Raw genomic sequence first — 20,438 nt, 5'->3', positions numbered from 1 at the left:
AGAGAAAGGTGGACGATTGGAGAAGTGTGTTGACTGTACGCCTTTTGTTGGGTTTTTCCTTTAAATCTTTTATTTCCTTGTCTTTTTCAGGTTGTCACATATATTTAAAGGCTTTCTACAAATTACGTCCTAATGATCTTTTTTCACTTGATGATTTATACCTTATTTTCAATGTCTCCAGCGAATGATGTGTGAACACAAACACGCGCACGCGAACGAACACACAAATAGAAGTCTTTTTTTCTCTATGACTTAAACTCTTTCTCGGTTTTACATGTTCAAGTAAACAGTAAAGAGTTAATATTTAATAGGCTGCATGACTTTCGAAGAGAAAGTAAGGCGTAATGGTTCTAGTTGGCCCCCCCCCTTTTTTTTTTTTTTTTGTTAGGAAAGAAAAGAATTGCTGGAGCGAGCTTTTGACGACTGCGTTGTGGACAACTGTCTGGCCTTTGACCCTGACCTGCCTGTGCGATGCAGCACACTTTTGAACATGAATGACGTCATCATCAAGGACTACCACATCACACCAGATGACAGTTGGCGCAACATCACTAACTGCCGTAAGTCTTACACAGCCACCAAATGCTTGTAGGCGATTTCTAGTTTTAAAGACCTCGTGAGATGCATTTTATATCTTAAATGTTTGTTCTTTCTAGTTTTCTAACTTGTAAGTAATTTTTGCTGTTGCTTTCCTGAAAGGTCCGCAATGCCCGTCAAACCAGGTGTGGACAATCAATAGGCTCAGTTGCGAGAAATCGTGCACCAACCTTCGCCCAGAGTTAACCTGCGAGAACCCGGCATACTACCCGGGATGCGAATGCAAGACCGGGATGGTAAAGAACAGCCGTGGTGTGTGCGTGGATATTTCCCAGTGTAACCAGTGCATCGTGCGACTCGACCCTGCTGACCCCAACTCTGACACGCAGACCCTGGAGGTGAGTGTCCATTGACAACATTATGGTTAAGACAACGCTATGACCAGTTATTTATGAAACAATTCCTCTGTTAAATGGAATGCCAAAAGACAAACTTTTATAGCAAGAATGAGTTAAAAAAAAAAAAGGCTTTAAGGCTACCTAAGTATGGTGTAGCATGCTGTCCTGGAAGACAAGGATGATGGAGCATGAACTAAACATTTTATGATCGAAGGACGGGGAGACGGTGGTCCTGAAGGAGTGCGTTCTTGCCGTGAGCTGCAAACTGGGAAACGCCACCAGAATCCTCCTCAAACAGTGTGACCGCAATGCTGTATGCGACGATAACCGTTGTGTCTGTATGGACGGTTTCCAAGGTGATGGATATACATGTAAGTTGTCCTTTTTTTTAGCAAATCTATTAGTCATCTAACAAAGATGAAGAGATCTATATTAATTTTCTCTAGTCTTCCATGAGGTTAGTTTAACCATCTCACTGGGACAGTTTAAGGCCTTCAAAAATATCGAGCTTTAAAAAAAACTTTCTTAAAACATACTTGTTTTAACTGGCAGAGACGATACTTATAGGTCTTTGTGGAGATTAGACACCATTAGAGCTATTCAAACACCAAAGCTAAATAAATATTATGATTGCTTATCCATTCAGTGATAAACAAATGAATAGTCAACTCATTGGACAACAAATACTGATATATCACTATCACTCAACAACTCATCAAACAGCAAGTTACATCAAGTACAGTACGAACATCATGTACGGCACACAAAAAACTACACAGTAAAAAAATAATAAAGAGTACCACAGATAATTCATACTTTATGAAAGCAACAAACAAAGGAGCAAGCAAAGAAACTCACTCTATACAACCTTTAAGACTACCGAGTTAAAGTTCGTAAGTGCCGAAAGTCTTTTGCATTTTCGTTTTTTCGCCCCTCTTCTGTTGGTCTTCCTGTTTACTGTAGAAATCGTTCACTTGTCTGTCGCAGGTGTCAGCAAGGCTGAAACATGTGCCGAGGGCTGGAAGAGTTACGGGCGGAAATGTCTGCGCAAGATAGACACAGCCTTGACCTGGGAGCAAGCCTCGCAAGCATGCTGCTCCTTGATGGCGGAACTGGCCCGCGTGGACTCGCTGGAGGAGAAGCTTTCCATCGTCAGCTTCCTGCAGGACAACGCACAACCCACAGGTGTGTTGTCATCTGCTGTGGTCAGGTCTTGTGACATACTGATTAGACCTTGTTATCCAGGGGGGTCAAATTTTGAGCCCAGGAGTGAGATATTTTATCCAAGAGTCATGTTTTATGGTCCAGGGTCAGGGACTGTGGGTTTTGCCGTGCTAAACATATATCTTAACCACCTATCTGATTCAGAAAGTTTTCTGTTTAAAATGTAGTGTGCTTCTTTGAACGGTTGATCAAACGATTCTTTTCTTCTCTCGTTCTCTTTGACATTACTGGTTGAACACAGACTTTTTGTGGCAAGAAGTAGTACGAGTGTTGTCATTTGGTAGATCAAATGTTTTGTGGGTAAAATGTTATTGGTGTTGTCATCTGGCAGACAACTTTCACTTGGCCGGAAACACCGAGATGGTTCCTATAGGGTCAAGGATGAATCGTTTGCCCTCGTCGGTGGACAAGTCTAAGTACACTCAGCTGACAGACGAGGCCAACCTTCTGGGCTGCTACTACATCGACATCAAGGGCAACCAAGGGGTCGGCAACTGTCAACAGCTGCGACCTGCTATCTGCGAATACGGTATAAAAAAAATGTCTGTCCTCTCTCCCTCATTCTATTTTTCCTCCTCAATTTTTATTTTTCTTGAGATTCATGTTTGACACTGATTTTGCTTTTTCGTATCAATGGCTGAGATCACAGAAGAAAGGATATTCCACTATCTATCTAAACCTTCGTCTTTAATTTGTCACCTGTGACCTGCAATGAAATTTTTACTCGAATGCAAAAAGTAGTAACCTCTAAAATGAGGATATGGAATAACTCAAAGTGAATTTCGCTCATGATTTACAATAATTTTGTTTCCCGTGCTGAGAAATGTTCTTTTCTTAGCACTAATTTTTCTGAATAAGACAGCCTTTTCTAACAAAGACAGCCAATAAAACTTGGTTCAACTTTCTCTTTTTCAGAATTCTATCGCACAAGCATCCCTAGATAAATGTTACATTCATTCCTTCATCCATTTATCCAACCATTCATCCATGCAAACATACATGCATACAAACAAGCACACTACAAAGCAAACAATATATAAAGCAAACTAGAAAGCAAACAATGTCATACAAAAATTATTCAGTTAATAAATCAGTATGGATTGCATGGAATTATGTTTTACAGATAACCCCGAGATTGAACAAGTAACACCCACAGGTACCCCTGCAGCACCTGGTAAGCAAAGGAACCAAGTGATGTTGACTGTTCTCCATCTGTCTTCTCTTATTTTTTCCTCCCCACTCGAACTTCCCATCCTCCTCCTGTCTTCCCTCTTTTTATATTTATTAAGAATTTGCCCATCTCTAACCCTCTTTCTTATTATGACTGACAAATTACAGACAAAATTTCAGGTATTAAGTAAACAGAATCATCCATGATATCATCCATCATCCACGCTTAACTAATGAGCTGAAGATACTCTATGCGTGGTGTCCCTGGGCCTGTGACTAAAACATTCCATCTGCCCACCCAGATCTTTACACCTTTTGCACCTCTCCCTTATAGCAAACATTTTTAAATATCACAAGTACAAAACGTGCCACTCACTTTCACAACTTTTCGGCCACGATGGATCCTGAACAAACCCACCTTCCTCTTTCTCGAGAGACTGCCCATTAAAACACTCGGAGTCACATTTTAGACACTATGGAAGATCTCGTGTAAGGTTGCAATTTATTAAATAGTCTTCTGCTTTCATTTAATTCTGTTACGTTGGTTATATCAAACAACGATGGCAGCCAAAGAACTGGGGAAAAGTACCTGATTGTAAATGTGCGGAAAGATGGATGATATCGCGTATGTGGTGGGGAGTGCTGAATCCGTTTATTGTAGTGTGAACAAGGGTTAACCCTGAAATGAAGGATTTAGTGTGCATCCTAATGGCTAGCCTCCCAAAACTGTCGTCATGCTGAAGAGCAAATCTCATGAACACATGAACTCATGAAATACATCAATAACTTGTACAGCTCGCTTCCAAGACACACGTAGCACTTATTTGTACAGGCTGTATGTACAAAAATAGTACATGAGTACAAGTTGTAACTACATAACTAGCATATAAATACAAGTCAAACAACCGTTTTCCAGATGTGGAGTTCTACATCCCGCAGCAGGGCGCAACCGTGCCGAGAGTGGGGATGTGGAATGCCAAGGACCTCTGCCAGAACGCTGGTGCCGGCAGTTTGCCCCATCCTCGGTCCGAGGCCCAGAACACGCAGCTGCTCAATTTCCTCAAGACCAGAACACCGTAAGTTTTCTTCTCTTTCTTTCCGGCTGTTCATCCCCTCCATAGTTCGTATCCTTCATGATTTTTTCCTTCATGCCTTAGTTTTCTTTATTATTTTTAACCAGTTTGCCTTAAACCTTTTATTATGTCATATTGTGTTTTGAGCTTCTGCTGTGAGAGACAGAGATATTTAAGTTCATTACTATTAAAGCAGTCTATCACTCAGGTACTGAACTGACGGAGCTAGAGCTACTCTTCTTGGCATTAAACATTCTGGAGGATATAGATAACTGTTACATATAACTTTATTCTTCAAATTAAATAATGCCAGTCGAGATGGATCGTCAGACCGCTTTCTCTGTTAAGAATAAATAAGTAATCCACAGATTAAAGATGGAAAATACTGAGCGCACTCTTGTCAAATAACAGAAGATGGCAAAGTGTGCGCGTAGAAATACAATACCATTCACAACTGATTGGTGAGCAGGCAAACTTTGTATCTTGTTTTTAATTTGTTTATGCGTCTTTGTTGTTTTGTCCTTTCAGGCAGGAACTGGGTCAATACGTTCGACTGGGCCTTGACTTCAGTGGCACCGGTACCACCTTTAAATGGCTCGACACGGCAGGACAAAACACCTCCTCAGGCTATACAAATTTTGCCACTGGACAACCGTTTGACCCCAACAGCCGCAGGGGAGTGGTCATGGAGGTCAGCACTGGCAAATGGTTGAGCTGGAATCAACTCTCTGCCCTCACCGTCGTTTGTCAGCGAAACGGTGAGTACGTCCTGACGTGAGGTGTTACCTCCAGTTCGTTTCAGGGTTTCTTTAGTTTTTTTTAAAAAAATTCTGTTTGTTTGGTTTTTTTCTTATTATTTATTATTTTACTAAAGTTCTTCTCCCTTTGTGGGAGACGGGCACGGGCACGTACAGAGGTCTTTATCTACAATTTAGTCAGTTTCGAATATAGTCACATTTGGTTAACATGAACTCAGCTCATCAAGTTACAATGTAAAATGAATATTTTAAAATATTAAAATGACCAAATTTAGTGACTTTTAAAATAAAAGTTTATGGTACATGAGTGCTGATGGATCCACATGACACCCAAATCGTTGTCTTCTGTGGCCTTTACTTTCGATCCACTCTTAGTCTCCCTTATTCTTGCTATAGCATATAGCTGTCACTGTATTCCTAATGTTCACTAAGTGATCTTTGTACTGTGTGGTCATAAACATGACTTTCTCTTCCAATTTCTGTTTCAGCATCGCTCCTTGTGCAAGGTGAGACTGGAACTGGTAGTCTGTGCCTGTCTATATCTTCCTCTGCCTTTCTCCAGCTTTCTTAGTTTATCTCTGCTTCTGCCTCTATGACTACCTCTGACTTGCCTCTGCGGATCATTACATATCTCTCCTCTGTATGTAAATGGTTATGTTTACCTGTTTACGAAAGAAAGTGAGTCAATCACTCACTAATTCAGTGAATTATGGAGTCAGTGTTGATAGAAGCTTCTGTCCAACAAAGATCCCCGATTCGTACGACTGGAAGGGAGAGCTGCAATGAGCCAGGAGCAAGCCAAAATAGAGTGCGCCAAGGAAGGTCGCGGCCTCCCGATCATCCGCACCCAAGAGGACTTCACCCAGCTGGTGGCCGCATTGGATGTGTGAGTGTCCTCCCATAGTAACACGCTAGTGTGGACAGAAAGATTGAGCTTTATAACCTGTGGGTCAATAATGTGCTTTTTGAACACCTGGAGATTATTATTTTGCCTTGACGTGAGCCCTTTACATAAAGAGGTCACTCATACACAAACAGAAACAAACATGCACTATAATCATCTTTGTTTATTTTTGGTTTGGAAATGGTCGCAGAATTTGTTTAACTTTTATGACTAACATTTTTTTCTGTTTAGGCCTCAGTTAACAAAGTGGTTTTATATATATATGTTACACGCTCATAGCATACATATACATTACTAATTATAATCGGTAGTGTTGCTGTATAACTCTGTCTTCATAGCAAGACCTACTGGCTGGACGCAGTGGACATGGGACGTGGACAGTTCCGCTACAGTGACGGCTCTTCACTAGCCAACAGCTACGTGGTGTGGGCGACCAACGAACCCGATGACCTGGGCAACAGCAAGTGCGTGGCGCTGCGACGTGATGGCAGCACGTACCGCTTCGTGTCCTTACCCTGCGCCGGAACCACCCCGGCCAGCGTGTACCCCGCCTGCGGCCCGAAAGGTGAGTAGGGAAGACATCATATTCAAGAGAAAAAGAGAGAAGGAGACGACTGCAAAGAAAAAGTGAAAGAGAATGTGTGTATTTTGAAATTTTGTTTATACTGGCAACGGTTGGTTTTCTCTCTTGTTTTGAGGAGGGAGAAGTTGTTTTTTAGAGTGGCCAGTTCGTCGTGTCAAAGGGATGTGTGAGAAGAGTTCAGTCTGTCACAGGGTAAACATACAATGTCAGTGCAGGCTATGTCATCTCGCTATGCATTACACACATAGGTAGTCAAATGATATTCCTTGCATACCTAAGACACGTTGTCGCAGACAAGCTTACGAACGTGTGCACCCATTCTCACATACATTTGAGCTCACATTCCTTTAATTGGTCTGAAAAAGTATTACATATAGCAAGGGAAGTAGTTTTCAGTCTCTCTGTATTACAACTAACAAAGGGAGTATTCTTCACGGTGTAGAAAACTACACCACAATTTCAATTTTTAAAAAAAACATTTTTTTTCTAAAACTGTCGCATTATATTCGATAACATATATATATATATTTTTTAATGAAGGAAGAACAACTGCGTACGTTTGGAGTCCTTATCTCTCGATTATCGCCCCTGCCAAGCGAACCGTGGCCGATATTTTGCAGGAACGACAACAGACTTTGGTAAGTCATTACTTTACTGTATATCTTTTTCTGATTATTATAGTTATTTCTGTTCCTTTTTATTAGTTTTCTGTATTACTGTCACCATTGATGGTAATGTTCCTGCTGTTTCCTTGTATACATCTTGACACGACTACACGTTGATGATGATGATGATGATGATGATGATGATGATGATGAAATAGTAATAATAATCAGACAGTGCGCATGCCTGTTCCGGTTGACGCCTTCTTAGTTATGAACTGTGATTGCGTCCTATCTGACACCCACACTCCCTCGTCTTGCCCGCTTGCAGAAGTTCTCGTGCTCCAAGCCGATGGCCGTGGACTGCCAGGTGCAGCTGTCTAGTGGCGACTACGTGCCTCTGTTATCGGTCAGCCCGGCCAGCTCCTGTAAGGTCTCGGACATCACGTGCAGGAATCCTGCCGAACAGAACGTTTGTTCCTCGCTGAGGGTTCGATTCTTCTGCCCCAACGGTGAGAATACTTCCCTCTTCTCCTCCTCTCATCCTTTTTCACATTCCTCCTCTACACTGGCCCTCATATTTTTAATACAGTCGGAGGGCAGTGACAGGTCTTCCATGGCCAGCAGGAAACTAATGGAATCGTTGTTAGGATAACGTAACGCCATTTCTCATTTTATCTGTTCGTCACTTTGTCATTAAATAAAGATGAGGAACAATATAACCTATTGGTTAGGAAAAGGAACTCGAAGACGTGTACTCTAGCCAGTTCAATACTCGTATGACATTTCGTCCAGTTGACCCAGCTGTGGAGAGGGTACCTGACCCCTTTAAGAGTTGGTGAAGGGGATGCAGCGAGGTAGAGGAGATGGCTCTAAGCCTCCAGAATAACCTAAAATCATAGGACCGAATACATAAATAAATCAATGTGTTTTTGTTTTACCAGAGGAGGACATGTGCAAGACTTTACAAATGGATTTGGGGAGAAGTCCATGCGGGGGTGGCAAGATCTGTGTTCCTGGCAGCAGCGGCTGCTTTTCCTGTCAGTGTCCAGCCGGCACGCAAGAGGACCAGAATGGCGTTTGTCGGGGTCAGCATATTATCATTTATGTAAACTATGGTATTTTGGTTGAAGTACCACTGAAAAAGCGATCCACAAAAGACATTAAAGAAAACTTGTCTAAACTCGTAACCGTTCTCGGGACCGTTTTACCAGAGAGAGAGAGAGAGATTAAAAATCAATGACTGAAACGAACGAGTGAACGAACTTGTAAGATTAGATCATAGAAAACCACGAAAAAAAGGAAAACCTTTATGTCTGCAATGGTCGTTCCTATAAAGTTGAAGATCATTCCTACGAAGTAATTATCCGTACCAGACACACGAACGCCGAGTTAAGCATTATGATAGTTTTAGATCGTGATGTACTTTCTTCTTGTAGGTTTATTTGTTCGCTTGCTTATATCTTCTATATTTCTACATCTGTTTGTCTGCCTGCATGACAAATGTAGGATCTGAATGTCTGTCTATCCAGTTCCATGCGGTAAATGTTCCCTGTGGGGTGACCCTCACTACACGACACTTGCGAATCAGCAGTTTGATTTCCAGGGTAAGGTGGTTCTAACATCTTCTGTGACGATTAGAAAATATTAGTAGATTAAACAAAGACAAAACTATCGTGGCATTCCGGAATCTGGTTAGGTCTGACCATTCTACATCTAAACTTAGGGTCTCAACCCCTTCACGTACCATGCTCTTTAACTCACTTACATGATCAGGCTTTATATCTCATTAATAATAAAACAACCACTGTTATGGAGATCGGAAACTTGAAATTTTTCGTGATTGTTAAGAATTTTTGCTCCTAACACAATCACTTTGCAGACATGTTTCAGATACAGTTGTCACTCAGAACACTTTGCAGATCAGATTTCAGACCCTCTTGTGTTCTTTGTAAACCTTCTTGACGATTCCTCATCACTCAAGACTTTACTATCTGCTAAGCAAATGAATTTTATTCAGATCCTCGCTCATTTAAAAATTTTTGGCTGCAAGCAAACTAACAGCTCCGTAACTTATTCACAGATCACTTCACTTTAGCGACATAAGCGACTTAGTGGCTCTAAGAAGTACAAACTGTTTCTCCCTTTTCCTTTTCTCCAAAATTGTAAATTTTGCTTACAATCCATCGAATGTTTCAGCATGCAAAATAATCATTTGCTAAGTATTTTGAACACCCACATACTTGCTCCACTAAGTGTATGATATCAACCAGTTGTCCGCGCTAGTGACTGTGTTATAATCACACAGGTAACTGTACTTACTTCATCAACGGAGTGTGCGAAGATGTCAAGGACGGAGACATCCCACCAGGTGTGCTCAGATACGTCATCTACAACAAGAACACCAAATGCGGTGCGCCGACCAACAACGTGGCATGCTTTAAAAAACTGGTTGTGAAGTTCTTCAACGTTCCCACCGCCGACGGCCTGCGCGACATCACCATCTACAAAGACCGCGATCTTGCCCCAGTGCTGGTAAGCTGTAGGTTCAGCCCCCTAGTATGTCACCGTCATTGGACAGGAATATGTTTGGGGGGTTGGTGATGGGGGTGGAGGGAGGGTGGGACGCTGGGACGGTGTTAAATAGTCATCAACATGTGTCTCCAGTACTATTTTACCAGCATTAGGGGCCTTCCTGTCACCACAGGAAACATGTTAGTTCAAGACTCGACTCACGTTTTGCTCGCACTCATTTTTAGCCGCCGATGTTTCAGATCAACGGTCAAGCCATGCAGGGCACCATGTACAGACTGCGGAGCGCCACCAACGAGGAGCTCATCACCATCACACGGACCGACTCGACATCCATCAGCATCCGAGCAATGGGCGGCCTGCAGATCAACATGGCCAGCGCCAGCGCCCGGCTGGAGGTTATCCCCCCTGCCGCGCTGCACGACAAGATGTGTGGCCTGTGCGGGCAGTGCGGCAGCGCCTCCATCTTCAAGCTGGGAGACAAGTCCGGCAGAACCATCAGCATCGCCAAGATTGGCACCAAGCTGAACCCGAAGGACGCCCTCACGATGGGCAACACTTGGCAGCGATACGACCCTGCCATTGTCGATGAGTAGGCTACCTCCCACTCTCTCTCTAAAAGCATAGCTGTATCCCAAGAGTTTGTCATTTTAAATTTATTTCACATTTGCTATTCTTTTATTATTGCTATATTGTCATCGTCTGTTGGCTCCCAGAGAACACTTCATGTGACGTTACGAGGGCTATTCAGCTACTACATGTCTATACATTTGCCTCAGTGTTTTCGTTTCTTTAATTCTCTCCTTCACTCATTCATTTTCTCTTTTATTCCTTTGTTCCTTCCTTCTTTTATTTTTGCTGTTACTTTACTTCAGGACAACATGCAAACCAGTCACCGAGCTCGCCCCGGATTGTTCATTGGTCAAGGTCCAGGCGGCCCAGCTGGAGTGCAGCCTACTGAAGAACCCCCTGGGTATCTTCGCCGACTGCTTCTCCGTTGTCAAACCAGACAGCTACTATGAGGACTGCGTCTACGACAGGTGCCGCGACGCGTCTGACAAATGTTCCCACCTTCAGAAGTACACCGATGAGTGCACCTTGAACAATATCCGGGTCAACTGGAGGCAGACCGCTAACTGCTGTGAGTGACTTACGCCTATCCATCATGTAATTTGACATATACTCTTAACCAAAGTGTTCCGTCACTTGGAACACTTGGCCGATTTTTTTTATGATCAACGCGGCTCATTCTTTTACATGTCTGAATGTATTGTATAGTGTTAAAAATAAAGGACGCATAAGGTACAGTTTCCAATGCATTTACATATATAACTATTCAAGAGTTATTACTCAAGAAATATAGCAAGAACTATGAATTGTTGCATGACAAAAGTGAAGCACGGACTATTGTTCTATTTTTTAATTATTATTTATTGATGAAAGTGAAGCATGAATTGTCCTTAAGACGATGGGATAATCACTGGTGCTAAACCTCCACTTGGCTACAATTTATCTTTGTATAGTCCGACTGCACAAAAACTGTCAGTCATGTGACCATTTATACGCAAACCATCACTTTTTCTTTTTTGCGCATGCGTGTTGCAGCACTTCCTTGCGAGAAGGAAATGGGGAAGGAGTATTCCTTCACCGCCAACTGTCAGCGTGAGTGTGGTCAGCTGATGCCCATGTGCAGGCAGTCCATTCCGTCTGATGGCTGCGTCTGCAAGGAGGGCTTATTCTACCTTAACGGCAGCTGTGTGACTCAGCGCGAGTGCGGGTGCCCCTACAGAGACGTCACCATAGACATGGTCTTACATGTAAGCCGACAACTTATTTAACTCTAGGTATCAGTACCACAGACATATTTCTAGGAATGATATATACATCATAAACATAATTCTGGAATTTCAAAACAGCACCATAAAATTATTTTATATTTAGAATTCTGGACATAATGGAAAAAATTGTAAACGCAGACATTTTTCAATAATTAGTATCTTAGTCACAGAGATAGTGTTACATTAAGATATCAACACCTATTAGTTTTAGATTTATCATCAGTGTCAAATATTTCAAGTATTAATTTTTAATGTAGTGGTTGAGCACTTGCTGTGCATCCACGACTGCTGGGTAGCTGATGGGGGAGGGATTATTATTATTATTATTATTATTATTATTATTCAGTATCATGAGGGTATCGAACTAGTCTATCCTGTTCCCTGATTGGTGATGGTGATAACAATAATGATAATGATTGATATAAATGTCTTTGTCACTCCGACAGCCGAATGAAGAGGTGTTTGACTCACGCTGTGACACCAAAGTCCGGTGCCAGGCCGGAGGTCAGCTGCAGGTCAGTGACTACAAGAGCCTCAGGGATCCGAACTCCATCTGCACAGATGATCGGCCTCCACGCATCACGTGCGCACGCGGCTTCACGCTGGTGGATCGCAATGGGACCGATGCGTGCCAGCGTGAGTACATGCTCATCGTGATACTACCATCCTCTCAGTCTTTCTTGCTAATCGTTGCCTTCTTGTTCGCCTTTGCCTTTGGCGCGATCTTAAACTACTCTGCTGTGCTAAGACTTTAAAAGGCTGGCAGGAGTTGTCTTTGCCTGGATAATAGTTTTTTTCCTCTAACAACTATATAGATCTGAGGAGAGGGAAGGGGTTATACTCAAAAAAGACTTTCTGTCACAAATGTGATGGGTGCTTTTACCGGTTGCGAAGAAATAAGCAAGTTAACTCTACTTCACGATTGTCTTAAAATATCTGCATCATCGATCTTCCAAACAAATTATGAATAAGCTCGTACATGAAAAAAAGCCTCATTGCTCGCATTCCTGATTTATGAGTGTCATTCCAGACGTGAACTCATATCATAATGAGTAAGAATGGAAACTGGAAATTGGCGGTGACAATGGAGGGAAAATAAAGACCATGACTATGAGATGATGATGATGATGATGATGATTGATTGATGATTGATGATGTTTGATGATGGATGATGGATGATGAATGATATCATCTTGGCAACAGGTAACATCAATGAGTGTGCCGGCGAGTTTACAATGGTAGGTGACAGATGTCTGAGTGTGCCCGTCGACTCTCTCATCTGGCGCCGAGCTGTGGAGGCCTGCAACGAGCGAAACTCTACGTTGTTCTACGTGGACACCGTCACCAAGTTCAACGCCCTGGTGGGATTGATGAGGGAGAAAAACCTCAGTAAGTTCCTCACTTGTCTGCTTTGCCTTCTGAGCTCTACCAGAGTACCAGATGTGACATTTTTTTATTATTTTCGTGCCAGTAACTTATGTGTGTTTGTTTTAATATCAGTCATTTGAACTAACGTTCTGACCAACAACTTAATGACTCGCATATCCTTCGTTATTCTCTCCTTCTCTTTCCCGTCCATCCAACTACCTACCTACAGACCCATTTGTGTGTGTGCGTGCGTGTGTGATCTCGTGTAGTACAGAAGCTCAGCATTCCATACCTCTTGCTAGGTTATAGCAAAACCAGAGGTCAAGGAGTAGTGGTTCCATCCATTGTCGATAAAAACCTCAACATTTCGCCTTCTGAACTTTGTCTTCCACAGAAAAGGTGTTCATTTCCGGCCAGGTAACAGCTGGCCCAAGCGGCACGCTCTCTCCTCTGCTGGACAACACTCAGGGAAGCCTACTCAAGTACCGTAACTTCGCCGTTTCCAAATTTGTCAGGGACGTGAAGACACTAATTGCCCCTCTCAACTTCCGCAGCTTTACGCCCCCTACCTTTGCCGTGGCCCTTGTCCTGGATGAATCGGATCAACCGAGGCTGGAGCCTGTGCCGAGATTCCAGCCTCTCAACTTTGTGTGCGAAGAGAGTAAGTACAACAAACGAGGAACATAAAAATAAACCAGAAAGTTCTTTTTCGGGGTTATGGTACACTCTTTTAGAAACATTACTAATGGTAATTAACAGGAGTCATTATCCTCAATTCGCAGTTAATTAGTGAGGCCTAAAGAGGCTGACAGAAAGAGGTATGACATTTATAGGAGAAAGCAATCTGCAAGAAACTTTCGATCTGCGGAATGGAATGATGATTTTTGAGTATTCACAGTGTGCGTGTGTGTGCGTGCGTGCGTGCGTGCGTGTGTGTGTGTGTGTGTGTGTGTGTGGTTGGCTGCCTGGCTGTTTCTACTAACGTGAAGGAACTGAGGAACCGGAGGACTACACCTGGACTAACTACTGCAACTCCGACACCAACCCACAGATCGACGGAAATGATGTGGAGAGAGTCTCTGCTCTTATAGCGGTAACGATCATGACGAGTTTCTCTTATCACTATAGTCGTCTGCTTGTGAAACATAAGTATTACTTTTGGTGTGAAAGGGATTGTTGTTGCTCGTGTAAAGTAATTTTAGGGGGATGGGAGTGTAGTCGGCAAGTTTTTACAAATCTTAAACGGTCAATAGGTTATAGTTCGTGGCTATTTTTAATACAACAGCCCCTTTGCACGTCACGGTACTTACTGCAAGGGCAAGTAGGAGATTTATATCTGAGTGCTTGAGCGGTGTGTGTGTGTTAGTTATAATATCTGTTCAAATCACTGAATACTGCATTTCCCCAAATGTGGGTGAATATTCCCATTCTATTGTGATGATATAAACATACAAACATCCCGATGCGAATAGCTAAAACTCAAGGCTTCACTAATGTCTGCAAATAAATGCTCATCAACTTAATAAACTTTCCCTTCAGATGTAACCTTGACAACGAAATCATACGTCTATTCAATACACATATGTCTCTGAACTCATTCAAATAATTGTGATATCTGAAGTCCTTTACCCCAAGAACTGAGGGAGGAGGGGCTAGATTTCGAGAAATACTATTTTGTGCCGAGCTAATCCCAGTCATTTAAAACAACACCATTTTGCTCCCTTGCAAGCCTTTAATCCTTCAGTACCAATCCATTCCGCCAGCATTCAAAAAGCCAGTGAGACTGGTGTCGAGATTCAGTAGCTCGGGTTCTGATGTTTTATTTACAGATGCCCAACTGTAGCATTTGTCCGGTTCCCACTGGCGCGCAGTGCAGACGATCCAGCTCTGCAAGTGGCTCTCAGCAGGGTACATGTGGCTGGGCCAACAAAGTGCTGTACACCTGCGAAAACAACCCCAACTGTGTGGATATGGAGGTGTCCGGCCTGTGCCCACCTGGTTGGTTGAATTTCCTTCTGAACCGCCGACATTTTCCCCACCACTCTACCCCTGTTCACGTCCCAGTCGTAAAAGTCCTTACTTTGAGGTTAGAGGTCCTGACCTCGCTACCTAGGCTAGTTTTAGTTTAGTTGATTCCTTGTTGTTCCTTTGAGGAGCATAGCTCCGCAATATCAGACTGAAGAAGTCCCAAGTCTGAAGGCTAAGTACTTGACACAAGGTCTTTGAGATGTCTGTTATGCGCGATATCAGTCCTGCCCAGAACATAACGAATTGTCGACACCATACAGACTTTTTTCCTGAACAATTTAATCTGAAAGAGAATATGTTCCTCTGTAGCTTAAATTCAAAGAAACCTTTGAAGATTAGTCACAGTTTTTCTGCAGGTTCAATGTGATGTGCTTGGGATCTTGTGTCAAGTGTTTAAGCTATGGGATGATTTTAGTCATCTGTCCTTTAGAAATGCTTTCCTGGCCCTGACGTCCTAGAAACGAGGCTCTTCAGGAAAGATTTCACAATTACGATTTCCTTTACACAGATTTGTGAAACCACTTTTAGTCGTAGAGTTGGTAATCGAGAGCGGCCTCAGCAGAAATGTTTGTTGATGCAGATGTTGACGAGTGCGCCGAGGCCCTGGAAGACTGCCCTACCGGCTCGTCGTGCGTCAACACCCACGGGGCCTACCTCTGCAAGTGTGACAGGGACCCCTACCGACCCCTCATGGTCATCAACGAGTGCCAGCGTGAGTACTTTTCACTGACTTTGGTTTCCGCGCTTGCTTAGACTACACACTTTGTAACTAAGGATAACTAAGGAAACAAGACGCATATCTTTGATTTTCTCATGGTGCCCTTTGGCGATAACTTACCCTTGTTTTCATAAATGTAAGCCCTTAGGGTGATATATGATATATGTCTGGAAAGCAATTACGAACATTTATACGATCCAGTGAGAAAGTTTCTGCTTTATGTCCTAGCTCTTTAATCCGGTAAATTGATTTAAAAGGCGATGTCACTGACGATACATTGATGGTCATAACAATGAGACCTGAGACATGCTGGCATAAGCTGTTTTTAGGTCGTTTAATAATTCACCATTCAGGGAGGAGTATTTGCGAATGCAATGACGATTAAATCAGTGCAATGTGCAACATAAAATATGTGTGTGTGTGGGTGTGGGTGTGTTTCACAGAGCGACAGACCTGCACGATGGAAGGCACCCAAAACTTCATCTACGACCTGCAGTTACAGACGTTCACCGCCTCTGCTGCTGGCTTCCTGAGCTACGACTGCGCCATGACCTTTGCCTCTACTGTGTGCAACGGTGAGAAATTTGAACTCTCTTTGTCTCTGGGCAGGCGCTTACCCGACTTTTTTTCGGTTCTTATTAACAAGGTTGTCGTAATAGCTAAGTCTTGGCAATGTCATTGGTGATGAAAATCTTGATGAAAACTTCTTTTCGTCGTTAATATTAAAGGTACTGTTCGTCTGCTGCTTAAGAGACACACGCCATTGTTTTACACAAACCCAGATAACGTAATGTATATTTATTTTTAACCTGGGGCAGGTGCTCCAACCCGGGTTGACGTACCCAACATTGAGATCGAGGTGAACAACAGGTGGCTGGGTGACCATGCAGAGCAGAACATCAGCGTGATGATTACGGCCCCTGACGGCAGGTCCAGCGTCTTCCAGTCTACGCCGTCCGCTAGGGCCCGAGGTGGCATCCTTGTGAGTTGCTCTTGTTTTATGACAGCTGCTTTGGGGGTGTCCATCTTATTTGCGTGGGTGGAGCGGGGACTGAAAGAGGTGAGATACCGCTTATCCAGCACATCTCCTTCAGTCTGCTCTCTACATGGTCCATCCGTTCCCGAATTTCCTGAAATCTCTTTGATTTGGCTTCTGAACTGTATGTACTTTGTACTTATCGATTTAAAAATATGGAAACATAGTCATATATTAGAAAATACGCCTCCGGTATATAAAAAAATCCTTGACCTGAACGCTCTGCACAGGTCAACTCCTGCTTCCGCACCCCTACCTTCGTGGAGAACGGCATCGTGCGCGTGTACGGCAGCACCGGCGACACCATCACCCTGGCTGACCCCAACAATCGCTACAGCATTGCAATCCGCCCCGGCAAGGACGGGGGTATGGCCAGCCTGCACCTGGAGATCAGCGGTGACTACCTGAATCGCATGTGTGGTCTGTGCACGCTAGGGGAGGCCAGCAACATGGTCTATAACCTCGACGACCAAACTCTCAGCCAGGTCAGCCGCGGATCCAGACCGTGAGTATTCGGGATTTGTTTGGGGTCTTTTTTTGTTTGTTTGTTCTTTGATTGTTTTTTTTCTTTTTTTTTTTTGGTGGTGTGAGGGGGATGAGCGACGGGTACAAGGGAGGAGGCAAATGTTAGTCAGGTCTGCGTACGTGGGTGCAGAGACGTGTGTGACAATGTGTTTACGGGAATACGTGTTTGGGGAGTTCCTTTTACTAATACATCATTAGATGCGTCGATTTATTAACCTGTTACTGGGATTGTCGATTTACTAACCTGTCACTGGGAGTGTTAGGGTCCTAAACAACCTTAATGTATCAACACATAATTGAGAATGACGGTTATACTAACGTTATGTTCAGATCGTCGGTGTACTAAATAACACCCGGTGCGTCGGTATACTAACTTATCACAGGAAGTGTACGTGTACTAAAGTATCAAAAGGTGTGCTAATAATTGCTAGACCTACCAGTCCCACAGGAAGTGTATGTGGACCAACACGAATCCCTCGACACAATCAAGTTCACACCCCTTCGGTTTTGGATCCTGTTGCTCTAAGTCTAACCACTAGGTTCTTTCTGACGACAATGGTGTAATATATGAATGTAGTTTTGAGTGCAGTACCTGACATGATACTATTTTGCAGATGTGCGTTAATAAGAACAACAACGACGCCAGTCCCGACAACTACCACAACCTTGAGGACAACGCTTGTGCCTATTGTAATGCCGACCACTCCTCCACCACCACCACAATCCACTCCAGCCCCCATCCAAACCGCTCGACCCACAACTCCAGCGCCACCACCACCACCAACTGTAGCACCGGTTAAACCAACCACCCAGCCACTACCACCAACCGAAGAGCCGGCAAGGCAGCCAACGACGACAACTCAGAGACCCACCACCCAACCAACTACACCGCCTACAACAACAACCACTACTACCACCCAGAGACCCACCACAGAAACACGTACAACACCTACAACGACCACAAAGCCACCGCCAACAACACCAGCCCCGGTAAATGTTGTATAAAATTTTGTTTAGTTCTGAATCATAATTTCCCATATGCACACTATGACTATCTCAAGCAAGCAAGAAGAGCTCTAGTAAAACATTCACAGTGGGCTTTAACTACCAAAATGGCTTCTTGCAACGTCTCGGCTACAACATACTCTTTGTTCTCTGTAAGCAAACACTATAAACACCGAGACCCTTGCATACCCGCAGGCTTGCGTGATATTCTCCTGTTGTTTAGAGTAACTACCGTCAGCTTAATGCCACTTCTGTCTGTCTTGTTTTCCTCTCATGCCTGCGACTCTGTCCGGCCACCAGGTGGTTTACTGCGAGTTCTGCCAGAAGCTGCACGACATCTGCTCCGGCATCACACTTCACTCGTGTCAGCTGGCTGCATGCGACATTGGTGACATCTGCGGCTACATGGCCAAGCACGCGGACTTCGTGGACTGCGGATTCAACGCTGTGGAACGTCTGAACGCATTGTACCTCTCCCAGTGTCAATCTCGTAAGAACACTCTGAACCCTCCCAATGTCGATATCGTCAGAATATTCTGTACTTCTTCAGTGTTGATATCGTTCGATCCAAACAGTACTTCAGAGGATTATCTTGGTTTCAGTATTGAGTGACTATCACTGTACTCCCATGTCAATATAATATAAACATCATTGCCTCCTTTAGTGAAAATAGAGTATGAACATCATTAGAGTCCTCAGTAAAATGTATGAAAGTGAAAGTGCTAGATAAACCTTCAATATGGCAGGAACGGTAGGTGGAAGGACACACACTTGACCATGGTAACAAAATTGAAAAAAGGAAGAAACTACAAAATTGAGTGTGTTTTGCTTTAGTTTCACCCCCGAATAAAATGAACATCGCTTACCTATGTGTTATAGTATGAAGATCGTTTACCCTTAGTCTCATCGCGAGAACAAAGCTACCTGTTCACGCGTCTCTACTTTCCATCATCTTCTCTAACCACCCACCCACTCACCCTTCCTCACTCCACCAGCGCTTCTCTGACTTCTCTCGCATATGCCATGTACCCAGAGTGCGAGGCCATTGACATGGTGCTGAAGCTGGTGCCAAAAGGAGAGGTGCCCACTTGCACCAACCCCATCCCCCGCCTGTCGTCTGAGGACGGTTTCGTCACTATGCAGTATGAATGTGCGTGCGACTACGACAAACATCGCGTACGCCGCGGGAACAGATGCATCCCCATCGCGGAGTGCAACGACTGCATTCTGGACAACGGCGATGCCAGAAAGGTAGAAACGTTTGTCCATGGCAGAGAGTTGATCTGTTTGCTTTTTGAAGGAGGTGGGGGTCACACACACATGAGCACTATTTAAAAAAAATCGCAGAAAGACTATTTATATATATACACACACAAGGGTGCTAAATATATAAGACACAAACGGCATCAAACACAGCTGCAGAAAGCATAGAAGCACAGAAGCACATCGCACAAACATGTACTTTGTGTGAAATATTTCTTTCACTTTCAAAGTGCTTTAAAAAACACTTTTTGAATTCTAAGTTCAATGTAAAGGTGTTCTAAAGTCACAAGGAATGTCTCTGCTGCTTGCAGAACGGAGAAGTGTGGAGTGAGTCGACCTGCAGCAACATCAGCCGCTGCGACCGCGGCGTGGTCGTGACGGAGCCACGTAGATGTGACAAGGACAGAACAAACTGCGTCAACGACGACGGTTTCTGGCAGTGCCACTGCAAAGAACCCTACAAGGGCTACCCCGATATGCCCGGGGGCTGCGTAGAAGGTGATTTCATTGGCGGATGCTTTCTTGACAGCTTTTCCTCGAAAGTTTCACTTTTAGATGATGATGACGATGATTGATGATTGATTGATTGATTATGATGAATAATTTATGTTTTTTCGTCCAGGCACAAATGAAGGCCCGCAAACTTGTTTCCATATGGCTGATGGCCAGGCAGCGTGCTACTGTAACGAAGGATTTGCTCCAACCTGCAACGGCTGTGAAGGTAAAATAAAATCCCTCCATTTTCTCAAGTGAGATGATGTGCAGACAAACTAAGCACTTCGACATGGTGTTTGTTCATACAAGAATCTCACCGAGTGGGGGCTAATCTGTAGTGCGACCCTCGTACCCACTTTTATCCACAAGTAGTAAAAAACA

At 43.6% G+C, this 20,438-nt stretch overlaps 2 protein-coding genes across 2 annotated transcripts in view; both read left to right on the top strand.

The window, feature by feature from the left end:
• LOC112557791 overlaps positions 1-108 on the top strand; it is a 10,408-nt gene extending 10,300 nt beyond the window's left edge. The window contains exon 15 of the mRNA XM_025227830.1: positions 91-108. Coding sequence (XP_025083615.1) covers positions 91-108 — 18 coding nt within the window. The remainder of the gene's footprint in view (positions 1-90) is intronic.
• Positions 1-20,438, top strand: part of LOC112557790 — a 26,474-nt gene that overhangs the window by 207 nt on the left and 5,829 nt on the right. Inside the window, exons 2-34 of the mRNA XM_025227829.1 lie at positions 389-560; positions 700-935; positions 1,150-1,306; positions 1,923-2,120; positions 2,491-2,688; positions 3,283-3,333; positions 4,246-4,405; positions 4,931-5,160; positions 5,649-5,666; positions 5,908-6,046; positions 6,403-6,629; positions 7,188-7,285; positions 7,581-7,761; positions 8,194-8,337; positions 8,782-8,856; positions 9,558-9,784; positions 10,024-10,373; positions 10,657-10,922; positions 11,387-11,598; positions 12,066-12,255; positions 12,823-13,008; positions 13,382-13,648; positions 13,977-14,080; positions 14,817-14,985; positions 15,596-15,727; positions 16,177-16,308; positions 16,552-16,715; positions 17,000-17,274; positions 17,909-18,284; positions 18,600-18,789; positions 19,333-19,550; positions 19,874-20,060; positions 20,185-20,283. Of these exons, the coding sequence (XP_025083614.1) occupies positions 491-560; positions 700-935; positions 1,150-1,306; positions 1,923-2,120; positions 2,491-2,688; positions 3,283-3,333; positions 4,246-4,405; positions 4,931-5,160; positions 5,649-5,666; positions 5,908-6,046; positions 6,403-6,629; positions 7,188-7,285; positions 7,581-7,761; positions 8,194-8,337; positions 8,782-8,856; positions 9,558-9,784; positions 10,024-10,373; positions 10,657-10,922; positions 11,387-11,598; positions 12,066-12,255; positions 12,823-13,008; positions 13,382-13,648; positions 13,977-14,080; positions 14,817-14,985; positions 15,596-15,727; positions 16,177-16,308; positions 16,552-16,715; positions 17,000-17,274; positions 17,909-18,284; positions 18,600-18,789; positions 19,333-19,550; positions 19,874-20,060; positions 20,185-20,283 (5,926 nt within the window). The 5' untranslated portion in view covers positions 389-490. The remainder of the gene's footprint in view (positions 1-388; positions 561-699; positions 936-1,149; positions 1,307-1,922; positions 2,121-2,490; positions 2,689-3,282; positions 3,334-4,245; positions 4,406-4,930; positions 5,161-5,648; positions 5,667-5,907; positions 6,047-6,402; positions 6,630-7,187; positions 7,286-7,580; positions 7,762-8,193; positions 8,338-8,781; positions 8,857-9,557; positions 9,785-10,023; positions 10,374-10,656; positions 10,923-11,386; positions 11,599-12,065; positions 12,256-12,822; positions 13,009-13,381; positions 13,649-13,976; positions 14,081-14,816; positions 14,986-15,595; positions 15,728-16,176; positions 16,309-16,551; positions 16,716-16,999; positions 17,275-17,908; positions 18,285-18,599; positions 18,790-19,332; positions 19,551-19,873; positions 20,061-20,184; positions 20,284-20,438) is intronic.

The sequence above is a fragment of the Pomacea canaliculata genome, linkage group LG2 (genome assembly GCF_003073045.1).
Source record: "Pomacea canaliculata isolate SZHN2017 linkage group LG2, ASM307304v1, whole genome shotgun sequence".
Classification (NCBI taxonomy): domain Eukaryota; kingdom Metazoa; phylum Mollusca; class Gastropoda; order Architaenioglossa; family Ampullariidae; genus Pomacea; species Pomacea canaliculata.
The sequence above is the reverse complement of the archived record's forward strand: the minus strand, read 5'-3'. Positions and strand labels throughout refer to the sequence as shown.